The sequence below is a fragment of the Lepidochelys olivacea genome, assembly GCF_965140295.1.
Source record: "Lepidochelys olivacea isolate rLepOli2 genome assembly, chromosome: 26".
In the NCBI taxonomy this organism is placed as follows: Eukaryota; Metazoa; Chordata; order Testudines; family Cheloniidae; genus Lepidochelys; species Lepidochelys olivacea.
The window spans coordinates 13796495-13813154 of NC_140436.1; the positions used below are offsets into that span (position 1 = coordinate 13796495).

The 16660-nt window shown below is 57.4% G+C and overlaps 1 protein-coding gene and 1 long non-coding RNA gene across 2 annotated transcripts; one reads left to right on the forward strand and one right to left on the reverse strand.

The window, feature by feature from the left end:
- Nucleotides 1–8: 8 nt before the first annotated feature.
- On the reverse strand, nucleotides 9–16135 carry POLD2 (DNA polymerase delta 2, accessory subunit). The gene is made up of 11 exons (XM_084615104.1): nucleotides 15950–16135; nucleotides 14707–14970; nucleotides 6921–7042; nucleotides 4550–4673; nucleotides 4032–4146; nucleotides 3150–3348; nucleotides 2031–2111; nucleotides 1773–1930; nucleotides 1396–1523; nucleotides 828–929; nucleotides 9–242 (listed from the first exon to the last, which is right to left on the reverse strand). Exons 2-11 carry the CDS (start codon nucleotides 14924–14926, stop codon nucleotides 85–87), a joined length of 1407 nt encoding a protein of 468 aa, XP_084471230.1. The 5' UTR covers nucleotides 14927–14970; nucleotides 15950–16135; the 3' UTR covers nucleotides 9–84.
- LOC311513348 lies at nucleotides 3229–10281 on the forward strand. Its single transcript, XR_014709708.1, has 3 exons — nucleotides 3229–3367; nucleotides 8199–8383; nucleotides 9252–10281. It is a non-coding gene; the product is annotated as an uncharacterized lncRNA (long non-coding RNA).
- Nucleotides 16136–16660: the final 525 nt, after the last annotated feature.

The following is a 16660-nucleotide window of genomic DNA, read 5'->3' on the forward strand; positions in this document are numbered from 1 at the left end:
ACCGCAGGCAGAGGGAGGTATTTTTATTGGGGTCCATTTGCGCCTCCCCCGGCCCCCCAGCGGGCAGCTCTGCCCCGCCCCGGCTCAGTGGCTGATCTCCATCTCGCCCTCGTCCTCGTCGGCGCTGAAGCCGGAGAAGCTGACTGGCTGGCAGGTCAGGTTGCGCAGGTTGATGAGGCAGGCCGTCTGGGTGGCGCTGAAGTCGGGAATGGTCACCAGCAGCACCTGCTGCCCATCCACCCCTGAGAGGCAAATAGAGGGGGGGCTGAGCCGCTCCCGCACCTAGATACCAGCGCCGGGGGGTCGCCTGGGCTGGGCTCCCGGCTCAACCCCTGGCACGGAGCCGCCAAGTTTCCCCCTCGCTGCGTCGCTCATGCACCCGGACCCTACTGCTAGGCCAGGAGCTCGCCCTCGCCCACCCTGCGGGGGCTGGTGCAAGCTCAGCAGCCGTCCTGGAAACTGCGTAGCCACGGGGTCACCTCCACCTGTGGTTCATGCTGTTCGTGACCAGCGCAGCGGCCCGGCTCCTGGCGCGTGCCCAGCCCAGCCTCCTCCTGCATGCACTGCCTGGGTGCGGACCCTGCTGAGGCATGCTGGGACAGCTGGCTGGGTCTTGCCAGCATGCCCTGGTGCACATCCGTCCAGCAGTGACACGCATGGTAACCATCTCAATACCAGAGCGGCAGGACCCCACAATCTCCGAGGACACTGAGGAACCGGCTGCTGGGGCCTCCTTTCCCGCCCAGCACTGTCGTGGCGAGGCACACGGAGCAGCCCACTCCAGGGGCAAGCCCAGGGCCCAGTCAGCAGGCCTGTGGGCCCCTCACCTTTGAGCTCCTTGGATCGGAAGCGTGGTGCGTTCCCGCAGAAGTAGACGTGAGGGCAGTCGGTGAAGATGAAGGGGTCGGTCTTGTAGAAAGGGTAGCAGCCTGGAAGGCGATGGAGGGTGTAGCTAGAAATCAGGAACTCCTCCATCCGCAGGAGCACCCTACCGAACGGCAGGACGGCCACCTGCCCACCAATGCCAACTAGTGCCTCTTGCCAACTCAAAGCCCCATCCCTGCTGGGCACTCCCAGCTCTAGGGGCGATGCAGAGAAACAGGATGTCATGCTGCCCCGGGGAGCCCCTGGGCCAGACCCCTCCACACCCTCCAGAGTCGGGGGTTTGTTCTGCTGCTGTTCTCAGAGCCAGCAGGGCTGGGACCTGATGCTCAGAGTCCAGGCCCACAAGCGCCCTACCGGGACACCTGGCCCTGCTGCATGGCAGCTCTTGGCCACCTCTTCCCAGCCTGGGCGTGAGTGCCGTCTCCAAACCCACTCCCCTCAGCGCCATCACGGCTCACATGCCTCCTGCCCACCCAGGCCCACTGCGGGGGTCCCTGCCCAGCCCCTTACCAAGGGTGTCTGGGGCCGTGGGGCTGAGGTGCCCGACATGCAGTGTCCACTCCAGGATCTCCAGATGGTCCTCCATGCTGCTGTACTTGAAGATGTCGTTGATGTTCTGGCCAGACGTGCCCAGGAACCTGGAGAGCAACGGGAGTTGGACTGCTTGTTGTTCCCAGTGCCAGCCCCACCGCCCAGCCCTAAGCGTGCCAGCTCAGAGCCCCACACCGCTACCCACCACACCCAGACCTTTTGCTAAGCCATTGCCAGCTCCTGCCCCGTGCTGCCCAGCAGGTGGAGGGGCGGGGTTTTCCCTGCCCAGCAGCGGGGGCACAAAGCACTGCCTGTGTTTGCCATGCCGCCGCCTGGTGCTGAGGAAAGGGCTTTACCGGACCCCGTCGATGTCGGCCTGGTAGGGGTTGGTGACCAGCTGCAGTGTGGAGTAGGCGCCCGCCAGGGGGAACATACAGTGATGCAGTGGCTGCTGGGGCAGCGTGTAGTTTGTGGGGTCAAACTCGCCGGGCATCACGTCCACTGGCACTGAGGTCTGCAAGCAAAGAGGGGGCAATCAGAGCTGGGCTCCAACGCAAACCTGCTGACTGCCCCCACCCTCCAGGAGCAGCGTTCCCCGGCTCTGGCCCCCTCACACTGAGCTGCAGCAGGATCTCGTCCAGCATCTTCACCGCCTCCACGCTGGCAGCTTGGGTCTTCTTGGTCAGGTACTTTGCCTGCAAGAACAAGGGGGAGAAGCGTCAGAGGAGCAGCCTCCGCAGCCAGCATGGTACCTGCTGAGCCACCCGTGGGAAGCAGGAGTCCTCCCAGCCATGCCCCAGGTGGGCATGTGCCAGGACAGGCTGGGCAGCTGCAATTGAGGGAGCCCCAGCCCATGCGGCAGCTACATGGGTGAGGAAGTAGAGCCAGGCATTGTGTCAGCTCCCCCTCGCCCTGGTAGGATTCCCACTGCAGGCCCAGAGGGTGGCTGCGGTCTGGCAATGCTCCGTCCCCCAGGAGCCCCTGGCTGCCCAAGGGGGGTGGGCAGCACTCTCCCACTGTACGGCTGTTCAGACCCCTCCCCGCTGCAGGCCATCTGTCAGCACTGGCTCCTCCACCCAGCAGTGCCCTCTGCCGGCTGGGGCCGGGCTCTCGGGCGCTGACCCCCTGGAAGTTCCCCCTTCCCCCCACATCCTTACCGGTCAGAGGAGATCACGCAGATCCCAGCACAGCTCCCCATGGGTGGCCCCTCCCTTCGCTAGCCTGTTTCTAACCCACCCTCGGGGGCTGTTTGCTCGCTGGTACCACAGGGGGGAGAGGCAGCTGGCAATGACTAGCGGTGCCTGGCACGCACAGCTTCCTGGGGCCGGCCACGTGGCACCACCTCTCGGAGTCCCTTGTCAGCCCAGGCAGCTCCCTAGCTAATTCCTCTGCCCCAAGTCAAGGGCATGGCCCTGCCAGCCTCTCCCAGCACCCAGATCCCACAGGGGCATCTCCAGCGAGTCCCTCTGCTAGTTCGCCCAGAACCTTGGCACATTCCAGAGATCCAGCATGGCGGCCTGTGCCCAGCCTGGCGCCCGCTTCCCCTGCCCATGCAAGTATCACTCTGAGCAGACAGACCCCAAGCAAATGCATTCAGTACTGGGGAAAAGCTCCGGACTGAGACCCCTCCATTTACCCACACAACCAATGCACTGGGGGGCGAGTCTCCGTGGCCTGTGCCGGGGCTGCCAGTTGGTGCCAGCAGGCCGACGGGGCGCCCCGGGGGCCCTCACCTTGTTGATGGTGTCTTTGTTCTGCGTGTTCTGGCTGAGCAGGTTGCCCGCCAGAATGACCCGGGAGATCTGCGCCGCACAGCCCTGCTCGCCTTCAGCCCCCAGCTGCCCCGTCACCACGTCCACCAGCAGCTGCATGGCCAGGAAACTCTCGCCGCTCCCGCCACCGAGGCCCAGGCCAGACACCAGCAAGACAAACCTGTGGCCCAAAGCAACAGGTGGGTGCCCTGCCGTCCGACACACATGGGCAGTGGGCGGGTTACCAAGGCACGTGCGGTGCCTCGCCATGGTAGTCAGGCCATCGTTACCAAGCGGGAGAGCACACAAGGGAGACGAAGCTGCAGAGCTGAAGGCCAATTTCAGGCCAAGCGGACCCAGCAAAGGGCTAACAGCTGGAAGGCTGCAGGGTTTGAATGCTGGCGGTGCCGACCCTTGCAGGGTGTCTGGGACCGTCCCGTCATGTGGCAGCAGGTGATGGCAGGGCTGGCATCAGCAGCGGGCACCTGGGGAGGGGACTGGAGCCCCAGCTCCATCAGCCGTTCACTGGCCTTGAGACCAGGGAGGGGGAAGCACCACTGCGCACTGGGAGACGGGGCAGCAATGGACTTCAGGCCACGTTGCCCACCCCTGCCTGGGCCTTCCCCTCCCGACACAGGGAACAGGCGCAGCAGGCCGGGCGCAGAGGGGTGGGATGGAAAAGCCTCTGCAAAGCCCTGGGCAATGGGCACCCTCAGCTGCTTCACCAGCCCCTGGCCTAGAGGCCTGGTACCTACTGCCATCCCTGCAGTACAGGGAAGGGAGTCAGGCCAGACACGCCTCCCATGGCTGGTACTGCCCCATGTCCACCCTCCTGGCAGGGTGCCTCGAGGGAGGCTGCCTCACCTGTCGGTGCTGGGCCCTCTCCGGGGCAGCTGCCGGGGCAGGTCGGCAAAGCAGTGATCTTCCACCACGAACTTGCCGTCCTCCCTCTCCGAGCCGTAGATGGCGAGGATGGTCCCTGAGCAGCAGCACGAGGGAGAAACAACGTTAGGCAGGTCCATCCCAGACTGCGCACCGGCCCGCAGGAAGCCAGGGCCACGCACAGCGCCCGCTGCGCCGCACCCAGGGCTCTGCTCTCATCACTCAGGGTGCCAGGAAGGGAGAAGAGCCCGTCCTGGATCCAAGTGAGCCACCCCCGCTCCACTCCTCCCACCCCCCTGAATGGGAGGCTGCCAGCCACGGACTGGGAGCTCTGCTGATGTTGCCAGGGCGTTTAGTACTCGGCACACACCCGTCTAGTCTATGCCCATTGTGGAGGAGGGAAGGGCCGACAGCCTAGCCCAGGAGCAGCTTGGTCCCAGTGCATTGGCACCCCAGCCCGGCTGGCTGCATGGGACCGCGGCAGCTCCGTCGCTCCATACCTGTCACCAGCTTCTGAATGTCGACAGCTCCCTCCAGCTTGATCCGCTGCAGCTCATCCTCCAGGATCAACTCGTCCGACTGGTGGATGTATTTGGTGCGGGAAGGCTGCGGCAGCAGGTTGTGCTGTGGAGACAGGCCAGGCCACCGGCACGTTCTAGTACCATAGCATGAACGGCCCCAAAGGCTCCCCCGCCATCAAGCGGAGCAGACGCTTGACCGGGGGTCCAGGAGCGAATGGAGCCTCCCGCACACGGAGCCTGGGCCCCAGCAACTCAAGCGCAGTGGCCTGTTTTTTTAAAGCCATGCTCTTCTCGGAAGGCAGAGCTTTGGTACCGACCCCCTGTCCCTGCTTTGCTGGAGCTGCAGGAACTTTCCAGGGTCTTGGCAAAAGAGACTTTGCTACCCAGGTGCAAATGATCATTGACACATTTTCTCCTCCCAGTTCCTTCTGGTGCAGAGGACATGCAAACAATAACTTGGAGACCTAGCTAAGGAGAACGTTACTCATCCCGGTGGTACCTTCTGCCAGAAAGCCTTCCGCTGGACAGCCTCGGGATACGTGTTTGCAATCATTACACGGGGGAGAGCACAGCTCTGTTTGCCTGGAGTTGGCAGAAAGGATGCAAGCTTTATTCCTTAGCAAAGATCTTCCTCTTCGCAGTGGCTGAGCCTCAAGCCAAGTAATTTGGACAGGAGTGTAAGGGATTTGGGGCTGCTTGGGGCTGTCTATGAATAAGGCTACGATTCGGGCACAGTGGTCATGGTGTCCACAGCCATGGTGAATGTGAACCAAGTCTGTGACGAGCCCACCCCACACCTGCCTTGCAGCAACAGATCCCGTCCTTTGGGGCCGTGCCTGGTTCCCTGCTCTGGGCATGGAGTTCAGTGCCACCCAGGTCCAGTGCGTCCACCCGCCCGCCCCACAGAACGCCAGTCGAATTTGGCACGTCTGCCTCTCTATCTCCGTCTACGGAGGGACGGACATGCCAAGCCTGAGCAGCGCTGGAAGCCCAGGGGCCAGGTTGCAAAGCCCAGAGCTGGGCGAGTGCAAGATGGGCTTGCTTTCCACCCACCCTCCTCCTTTCCGGGACTTACTGTTTTTTCTGGCACCAGTGCTGTGAAATTTACTAAAAATTTCTGTGTCAAAATCTCGGCCTTATTTACGAAAACTATCTGCTCTTTATTTCGGTCTGATGGTTGCCAAGGGGACTGACTGTATAAATACACGGGGTTAATTTGCCAAAGAGGCTGTTTGTAGGCAGGTGGCTGAGGGACAGCCTAGGGGACAGCCAGGATTAGTCATTTTGGGTGTTTCTACCTCCGGCCCACTGCTGAGCAAGTCAGAGTAATTTGTCAAGGGAGGAATGGGTTAGGAGTGGAGTCCAAGCTTGTCAACACAGGAGAACAAAGATCGTTCCCAACCAGAGTTAGAAGGGCATGCTCCCAGAAGCTGACAGAGAGTTAAGGGGTACAGGCTGACAGCCAGGGGCAGCAGTCTGGAGTCAGACAGGCTTGCCTAGGACTTCATGCCAGATAAATGGATAAACAGATCTTTTGTCGTTTTAAAACCCTTTTCTCTGCACTGCTTTGTGCCTATGGTCAAAACAAAACACTCTTCATTTAGGGAGGCTTGCTTGAACGCCGCTGCCCACAAGCCTCCCAAAGGGACAAACTGCAGGTGCCAAACTCAGTTGGACTCGCTGGGTCACAGGTTGGTTTCCAGGCGCTGGAGCCCAGGGCCAAGGCCAAGCATGGGAGAAAGGCAAGATTCCACTGCAGGAGAAGTAAAGGCCCAAGGAGCAGCGCACAGAGAGACACTACTAAGGGGGCAGAGATGCAGCAACCCCTGTAGTCACAGCAATGCTAGGAAGCTTTTGCAAAGGGATGGCGTCATTTAAAAAAACAGAGGTGTAAGCAGTTCCAGGAGCTTTCCCTGCCCACATCCCTCCAGCAGGGTTTGTGCTTGGACAGCCGCACGTGCCTGTTTGAATGGGTCTCTCTCCTCCTCAAGCCAAATGTACAGCTGGGGAAACTGACTCTCCGGGACAGGACGCACCACAAAGTGCCTTCACACCCCCCAGACTCGGAGCACAGAGAGGAATTCAGCCAGTGTGATGGAGGCTGCTGGGGTGACAAAGCAGGGACTAAGCATTCAGAGAGAAAAAGGGGATTTTTAAGAGTGAAAATAGGACACATTCCTGTCAGGGACAGCTCAGAGTTCATTGTGGTCTGCCCCAGGGTGGGCCCCTGCATTGAGAGCAGGCAGAAGATGAAAGGGGTCACCCAGCCTGACTGCTCATGCTTCGAGACATGATTCGCTTGACTATGTCGAGCATCAGCGAGGCTCTGAGCCCCTCCCACCGTCATTACCTCCTCGCTGATCTCCCGGAGGATAGAGGGCTGCAGCTGCATGGACTTGAAGAGGGTTCCCACTATGCAGCACTTCTCTGCGGTCTGCAGCTCACACAGCTTCTTCACGGCTATGCTGCTGCCTGCAGAGAAAAGCACAACTCAGCCTCTCTGGACATTCGACTACCTGAGGGACAGGCTGGACTCACAGCCACCCTGGAGGGGAGTCACACAACACGGCTATGGGACACCTAAAGGGACGGTCGAGAAACATCTGAAGGGCATAAACTCCAAGGGAGAAAAATGGGGGTGGGCATGTGAAAGGGCATGGGACCGGGAGAAAGAGGGTAGGATTGGTAACTGGCGAGTGCCAGGATTCTAAGGGCAAGCTCTGTTCTATGGGGCAAGACCCCCCAGGGAAGCTGCCACAGAGGCCTAGACCAGCCAAGCACCTAAATGCACTGTAGACAGCAAACCTGCATGGGATAGTGGATTTGAGGGAGCAAGAACGGTCTCTTCTGTGTCTGGGAAAGGAACCCCTCCGCCAGTGCCCAGAGTCGCTGTCTTGGCTTCGGCTCGTGCCTCTGCGCCATCACCAAGAGGATCAACACATCATCTGGTGAGACAGAGCCCAAGCTCATGGGTCCCTGCGGCTCACTCCAGGATGTCAGTCCAACAGGCAGGACGCCCAGCCCCCGTGACACAGAACCCACATCTCTAGTTCTGAGAAACCAGCAAGGTTAAGGTTGTGTCTCAGCTAAGGCTTCCACGGGGCCCTCGGGAGCTGGGATGTCCCAGGAGGTCCTTTCTATCTGCGGCAGTTACCCTGAGGTCACCTCCAATCTGTGCCCCTTGGGGCAAGGGGCAGAAGGAGCCTGTTCTCCTAATGCACAACAGGAAACAGAGCTCCCAAGGCCGAGCCATGTGCTCCCAGCTGTGGGTGCAATCAAACCCTACACTGCTGCGTGTTTTCAGGGGACGGCGATTACCCACTGGAATGCCGTCCCTTGGGCTGTGGGAATACTCAGCCCTTGGAGTCATTAAATCCCTCCAATAATACGCTCTAGCTGGACCTCCAGTTCCTGGGCTGGGTGCTGGAATCACCAGGGGATATACTCCTGCCTTGGGGGGAGGCCAGACTAGATGATCACAGTGGGTCCTGGCCTTTAACATACGAATTCTCTGGCTCTGCGCTGAAACGTCCGATGAAGTGAGCTGTAGCTCACGAAAGCTCACGCTCAAATAAACTGGTTAGTCTCTAAGGTGCCACAAGTCCTCCTTTTCTTTTTGCGAATACAGACGAACACGGCTGCTACTCCGAAACCTGAAACAAAAAGGGGGATGACGCCCTCTTGTGCGACCAAGGAAACTGCACTGATGCCAGAGCAGCGGGCGCTGAATTCTCCAGCCCACACTCATGGGAAGACAGAGCCTGGTGCTGGCAGCTGGATTCGGCCAGCAGTGGCACATGCCCGTTATTAAAGGTGAGCGGTCGGGATTGGTGACCATCCCACGAGACGGGCCGCTGGCCAGAGAGAAGGAAGTACTGCTTCACACAACACACAGGCAACCTGTGGAGCTCATGGCTGGGGGATGTTTTGAAGGCCAAAAGTATAACTGGGTTTAGAAGAGAATTAGACACGTTCCTGGAGGACAGATCCACCAATGGGTATTAGCCAAGATGGTCAGGGAGGCAACCCCAGGCTCCCAGTGTCCCTAAACCTCTGACTGCCAGAAGCTGGGACTGGAAGACAGGGGTCAGATCACTCGATAAATTGCCCTGTTCTGTTCATTCCCTCTGAAGCACCTGGCACTAGCCGCTGTCGGAAGACAGGATACTGGGCTAGATGGACCTTTGGTCTGACCCAGTACAGCCGTTCTTATGACTTCAGTCTGGGGATTCAACACAAGACCCTGGGAATTCTGGTCCCCTTCCACTTGACAGCCAAGTGTTAAGGAAAAGTTAGCATAGGTATAATTCGTAACACAAGACCTGAGTTCAGGACTCTCCACTTCCCTCACAACGCTCAACGAGATCACTAACCACAGCCGTCCAGGGAGACGCGGCTGTCGGTACCGCCGATGCCACTGACATCTGGATTGTGCTCTCAGCAGGTAAGTAAAGGAGGAACTGATTCCCCGCCTAACATTTCCCTTCCAAGTGTTATTTACATTGAGAGCCGAGCCCATCCCAGGGGCTCACAAATCAGACTGCCTGCTCTCTTTCCACTTGGCTCACCGACATACTGGGCTGTTTGACCAGCAGAGGTGACACTGGGAAGGTCAGGAATCATAGCTAGAGGGCCACTGGCCTCACTAGCCCCCCAAATGACCTTTGTTTTCTTATTTCAGTGCAAGTAACCAGAACTCTGCTTCACCTGGTAGATCGACACCACAGTCGGCCTGGAAACCCAGCACCCCCTGGCCCACCGGGGAAAGGGAGAACTCTCATCAATCAGGACACATTCATAGGTTTCAAGGCCAGAAGAGACCATTCCGATCATCTAGACTGGCCTCCTGCATTGCCCAGGCCAGAGAACCTCACCTAGCGATTCCTCCATCTAGCCCAGAACTCCTGGCTGGGCTACAACACATCTTCCGACGGCCACCTTAATGCTCCCATTCAAAGTTCCCCGGTCTGGGTTTTGCACCGCTGCTGAGCTCTGGCTCTCCTCCTCCCACACCGCTCAGGGCTCAGCATGGCAGCTCTAGAGATCCTCAGTGATATTACCTGAGTTCACACCATCGCGCACACAAACACACACACACACACAATCTCGTGCAAAGCGTTCAAGCCAGAGATTTACAAGACCATTTCAGGAAGCAGGACAAGGATGGTCAGTCCTTCCCGTGGGGCCTTGCCCTCCCTGGGCTGCAGAGCTCTGATCAGCCACAACAGTTCTGGCTGTTCCCCGAGAGCAGGGCTCAGCTCTATTGACTGCACTTAAATTCCATTCGTTCCTGCGCAGCCTAAACAGGATAGTTAAAAAAAAAAAAAAAAAAGAAGCAATTCCTCAGGCTCCAAGACAAATGTTGAAATAAATTCCACTAGAGGCTCAGCTAATCTAGACTCTGAGGCTGATTCTGGGTCATTTCCCTTGGCATTGGGCTTCTGTTCTTCCCCAAGGAAGTCAGGGAAGGGTTCAAGGACATCTGTAGGGGAGCATGTTTGCAACACACTGCGAGAGTCTCAGACCCAAGGCACTAGAGAAACATTAGTCTAGCTAAACATTAGTCTAGCTGCACCCAGACTCTCAGGCTGGGAGATGTCAGGGCTTCATGAGCTGATTGAGGCTGAGGTTGGCTAATATGGAGATGAAGGATGGGCTTGTTTACACAAAAGAGTTATTCCAGAATAACTCCCCATGTGGGGGGGTGGGGGCACAAAATCCAGAACACAAGAGCCTTTTCCCCCATTTAACTTCACCCCCTTCCAAAACAGAATCCATTCTGGAAGATAAACTGAAGGAAGACACTCGCATTCTGGAATAAGTGGGCCCACATGGGGAGTCATTCCAGAATAATTATTCCTGATTAGCTACTTCAGTACATTCCCAAGTGTAGAGGAACCCTGGGAGAGAAACCCCTAAATCTACTTCTATACTGGATTGTCTCCATGTTTTCTTGTACTCCCCAGTCTGACTGTATCACCTGCTGTATCTGGTCTTAGACTGTGTTTATTCAGTGCCATGCACGTGGTCTAAGACTGGCCTAGGTGCTACTGGATATTAATCCTGGCTGGCTGCTGCTGCCTCCCTTGCCTCCCACAGGAATTCCCCCACTCTTGGCATTAACCCTTTTGTTTTCAAAAGGAACCCACCAAAGGGTGCGTGTGTGTAGGGAGAAGGAGGTTGTGCCTGATGAGTGAAGAAAGCCTGGGGAGGAGGCTGCCTTTGTCCTTTTCCTTCTAGGAAGGTTCTCTCAGCCCATTTCACATTAGAATGAAGGCTGGGCCTGTCACAGGAAGGTTCAGACAACTGCAAAATGAGAACACTTATGAGCCTGGACACATCAACCCAGTGGAAACTGATTAGTTGAGAGGGGAAGTGGTTTTGAGAGACTGCCTGCAGCTTTGCTTTGCTTTTGTTAGTCTCTCTCGAATCCTGCCTACACACCAACATGGCAGCACTTTCACTCTCCCGGGGTTAGCTACACTGGTACATGGATGCAGTTACACTGGCGTACAGGTGCTTATGCCAGGACAGCTGTTCTTGTATGGGAGGGACTTGGGGCAGCCTAGCCACAGCCTTAGGGCCAGCAGGAATTCTAACTAACAGGGGTGGAAGGACACTGCTCCCCAGTGTTAGTTTGCACTTTGCTGGGACATCAGGCTAGACCATGGGGATGCCACTTCTGCTGTTTATGTGAGAGTTTGAATGCAATGCTAGTGCCAGGGGCTGGACAGGCAGCCCAGGAGAGGCTTCCCGCCCCAAACTGGCCCTGACCAGCACACCTAGAGGGACCCACCACTTCACCGAGGTCCATAGATTCATAGACTTTAATGTCAGAAAGGACCATCATGATCATCTAGTCTGACATCGCAGGCCACAGAACCTCACTCACCTACTCTTGAAAAAGCCCCCCTAACCTCTGGCTGAGTTACTGACATCCTCAAATCATGATTTCAAGTTACAGAGAATCCACCATTTCCACTAGTTTAAACCTGCAAGTGACCTGTACCGCATGCTGCAGAGGAAGTCAACTCCCCACCAGTCTCTGACAATCTGACCTGGGGGAAAATTCCTTCCCAACCCCAAATCTGGCGACCAGTTCGACCCTGAGCATGTGGGCAAGACCCACCAGCCAGACACCTGGGGAAGAATTTTCTGTAGTAACTCAGAGCCCTCCCCATCTAGTGTCCCGTCACAGGCCACTGGGGATAACAGGAGACTTCATCCTCAACCCTCGACCTCTCTGCCAAGTCTGCCAACCAGGGGCCTCCATGAGTGATCACTGTGGGGGGCTCTGGTAGAGACACTTGCCCACAAGTGAGCATCCTGAGATAATCAATTCACTTAACTCAGGTCAATGAAAAGCTACCAGATAGAAACAGCTCCTGCCTGGGCTGGACTCAGACCATCAGCAACCTAGCAATAAAACACTCCACTCCATCATCATACCCCAGAGCCAGCAATTTCAACACCGGTACAAGACACTGAAGCACTTTGTATGAATTCCCCAGCTATTCCTTTGTCTTCTGAATGTGACCTTTAAAATCTAGCAAACATCGTCTCCCCCGTCTACCAGTATCACAAGCCAGATGCCTTGGGTTAGTTAAGGATTTAAACGACCAAGAAGCAAATAATACAGCTTTGCCATTCCCAAGACAGCAAAAATCAAAATGAACCAGCAAACAAAAAAAACAGCCCTCCCACCTCAAAATCATGCGTAGACTGTCAGTCCTTCATCAGCTGAGACTGAGCCGATCACAACACGTCTTCCAATCGCCTCTCGCTTCTGGCCATCCTTCGCCATGCTTGTCCATATCTCCTTGTTAGGAGATCATCCCACCTCTTTGGAGGCCGACCGCGTGACCGTTTCTGTTCTCGCGGATACCACTCGGATATAGCTGCGGTCCACCTGTTATCACTGAGTTGGGCCACATGTCCTGCCCACCGCATTTTGCTGAGCTTGCTTTCAACAGCAACATCTCGCACTCCAGACTGCTGCCTAATTATTTCGTTGGGGATGTGATCGCGGAGCGAAATGCCCAAAAATGTTCGTTCCATTGCCCTCTGTGTAACAGTTGATGTCTTCAATCTTTGTCAGCGACCATGTTTCGCTGCCATATAACATCACTGGAAGCACGGTCAAGTTAAAAAGATTCGCACAAGTTGTTTTGCTGATCTTTCCTTGGAGGATGTGTTTGATGTCATTGAACGTGCACCATCCAGCTTTTTTTCTGTGCAACAGTTTGCCTTTCTGATTGGGTCGCATGTTGACTTCCTGGCCCAAATAAGTGTATTTATCAACTTCTTGGATCTGCTCTCCTCCAAGAGTTATTTGCGTTCTTGGCAGTACCTCTGATCTCACGTATTTCGTTTTCGACTGGTTCATTTTTAATCCGACTTGACTACTTTTCGCGTTCAGTTCTTTAAGGATTCAGGAATGCACAGAGAACGGAGACTTGGTTTTCCATGTTGTTTTGGCCATTGTTTTCAGCCACCTGCTGGCTGGGCTGTCAGTGGCATGTTTACCTCCTCAATTTAGCTAGCTTACAGCCTCAGAAAGAGGGATTATACTCCCCTCCACAGCGGAAGCAACCCCCTCGTTGGGCTGACAGTCCAACGCCTTGATAGCAGGGTTAGACCTACTGGAGAATGCACTCCGCTACCATCGCTGTCGAACAGCCAGGGTCACTGCTGCGCCATGTTGAGACTTTTTAAAAAACAATTAACCTGGGCAGTTTTCTTGACCCTTTGTCTGCAGCTTTTAGCAGTCATGTTTCAAGCTTTTCTCTGCAACCACTTTTTTTTTTTTTTTAAATGAAAGCTGAGATCCTCACATAATCACCTGCCTCCAGGAGCTGGGGCTTTAAGGAAAACACTAAATACCGCAAGGCGCACAATAACAACATTGGGAGAGCGGGCAACAGTGCAACACTCTCAAAGGTAGGCACAGCTCTGGGAGGGGGCTTGTACGGCAGCACAGCACAGGACTCATAAAAAAGATTTAAAACCCCCTACAGAAGGAATTCAAAAGCAATCCAAGAAGCTGACCTCTCCAGACGGCATGAAATTCTATAACAACCATTTATCATGTTTTCCGAGTTATGTGGGAGTCACACATTGGCCAGCATCTTCCAAAAAGGGGCCAGTTATTTATCTATAGCCAGTGAGTTCTGGCATCTGCAGGCACTTGCATCATTCAGTGCAGTAAGGAGGGTATCTGCCAGTTATGCTATTGCATATCACTTTGAGGCTGAACTATAACACTCTAGAGCAGTTACATGTTCGAAAAGAAACTAATTCAGGTACAATAATTCCATCAGTAAACAGCAATGCAGCCCATAGGAGAAAGGAAATTAACCACTTAAACCTGCAGGACCTCTCTTGCTCACACGCCCCGCACTCTGCTGGAGACATACTCCATAACAATCTTTCCTGGCTGCCCATCTCAGCAATTTCCAAGTGCCCATCTCAGACTCTTAACGCTACCTGAATGTAACTTTTGTTTCAGGAACACGCGCCTCCTTTTCAGTGAGCCCAGAAAAAGCTTTTCCAGTCCAGAGTCACTGCTTGGCAATGGTAGATGTTTTCCCACCGAGCTGATGTGCTAGACACTCTAAGCCTTTGGAGTCAGTCCCTAACCTAACAGGAGCAGGGCTGGAATTCAGGGCAGACAAAGCGTTCTCTAGGACATGCCAAAACTTCCATGGTTCAGTTGCTTGGAATTTTGTTTTGCTTAGAAACGGCTCTCTGTATCTTTCAAAAAACAGAAAGACAGCACACGGGCTTCGCACCAAACAACAATTTCCCCCACCGCCTGGCAAGCGAGGTATGACACTGGGATTCACCCTCAGTCGGTTTCAGCTGTTGTCCAAAGGCAGGTTTCAGGGCAGGCAGTGAGGGGCATGGATCAACATTCACATCACACTCCCCATCAGTACTCAGCCCAAGCCGGGAAAGCTAATAATCCAACCAGCAGACCAAATTCAGTGATGAATCCTGGCCACGTGCCACCTGAGGCATGTTGCGCATATGCTAAGGACAGGCAGCTAGACACCATCCTGGGAATTTTCTCCTCACCTAGGATGTTACCGTCACCTCGTTAACCACACAAAAGTGGTTTGTGGAAATGAACTCACCCCATTTCTGCCGGGCTCTCTCCAGCAACAGGGGTCTCATCTGAATGAGGCGAGTGGCGTAGATGTGGGCATACTGGCGATTAAAGCTGCGCTCCCCCAGCCTGAAGTGCTGGGAGCAGTTCGTGTACGTGGAGACGGGCACTCTGGCAAACGTGGAGGCCTCCGCTGATGGTGGCGCCAGCAGGCCCTGGGCTGTGTGAGCTGCCTGCTCAGAGAACATGGCTGGCAATCGAGGGGCTCCCGGCGGAGCCAACGACTCTCCACCTAGGAAGATGATAAGCTCCTGTTATGAACAGTTCACTCACTCACTCCCTGCCCCTGATCCCTAAAACCCACTCCACAGCTCCTAGGATGACACATACAACCCCCCACCACCGCCCGACTCCACCATCCCCTGCTTCCCAGCCGCTGGAGTGACGTGCATCCCCCTGACACCCCCCATTCTTCAAACCTGGAGTGACATGTGCACCCCCCCAACTCCACCATCCCCCACTTTCTGGGGTGATGCATACTCACCGCAACTCCACCATCCACTGCTCCCCAACCCTTGGGGTGACACATGCCCCTCCACAAACTCCATCCCCCTCACAACCCAGCCTCTGGGGTGACACATGCCCCCGCACCATCCCCCCTGCTCCCTGGCCCCTGGGGTGACATGTGCCCCCCCAACTCCATCCCCCCCGCTCTCCAGCCCCTGGGGTGACACATGCCCCCCCCAGCTCCATCCCCCCTGCTCTCCGGCCCCTGGGGTGACACGTGCCCCCCCAACTCCATCCCCCCCGCTCTCCAGCCCCTGGGGTGACACATGGCCCCCCCAACTGCATTCCCCCCGCTCTCCAGCCCCTGGGGTGACACATGGCGCCCCCCAGCTCCATCCCCCCTGCTCCCCAGCCCCTGCAGTGACACATGCCCCCCAAACTCCATCTCCCCTGCTCCCCAGCCCCTGCAGTGACACATGCCCCCCCCAGCTCCATCCCCCCTGCTCCCCGGCCCCTGGGGTGACACATGCCCCCCCCCAGCTCCATCCCCCCCGCTCCCCGGCCCCTGGGGTGACATGTGCCCCCCCAACTCCACCCCCCCTGCTCCCCAGCCCCTGCAGTGACACATGCCCCCCCCCAGCTCCATCCCCCCTGCTCCCCGGCCCCTGGGGTGACACGTGCCCCCCCCACTCCCCAACCCCCGCTCCCGGCGTGGCCCCCCCATACGTGGGGCGCAGACGCAGGTTTCTAGGGAGCTGACGAACCTGCCAACACCAGGGCCACCCCCCCGCTCTGCCGGGCCCCTCGGCCCCGGGCTGCCAGCGCTAGGGGAGCACGGGGTCAGGGGTCAGGGCTACGGAGGTCGGAGGTCACGGCCGGCGCCTGGCAGCGCCTGCCGGGACGGAAAAGGCGCCAACGCCACAACCCGGAAGCAGAAGGGCCGGGCGGAACTGACGTAGCGAAGGAGCTTGGCGTCTCCCAGGAAACCGGCCGCGCCGCCAGGGGCGGGGCTCCTGTGGGGGCGGGGCTCCGAGCGGGGCTTGGCCCCAGCTCCCTGGGCAGGCGGGGCCCGGGGGAGGGGGCCGCTGGGGACCCCGGGCCCTGCCGTAGACAGGCCCTCGCCGGACGCGCCCCATCGCCCCTCCCTCCGCCCTGGACACATCCCATGGCCCCGCCCCCTGCCCAGGACACACCCCATGGCCCCGCCCCGCCCAGGACACGCCCCATGGCCCCGCCCACTGCCCTGGACACACCCCATGGCCCCGCCCACTGCCCTGGACACACCCCATGGCCCCGCCCCGCCCAGGACACGCCCCATGGCCCCGCCCACTGCCCAGGACACATCCCATGGTCCCGCCCCTGCCCAGGACAGCTCCGTGGCCCCGCCCCCTGCCCAGGACAGGCCCCCGTGGCCCCGCCCCCTGCCCAGCGCACACCCCATGGCCCCGCCCACTGCCCAGGACACATCCCATGGC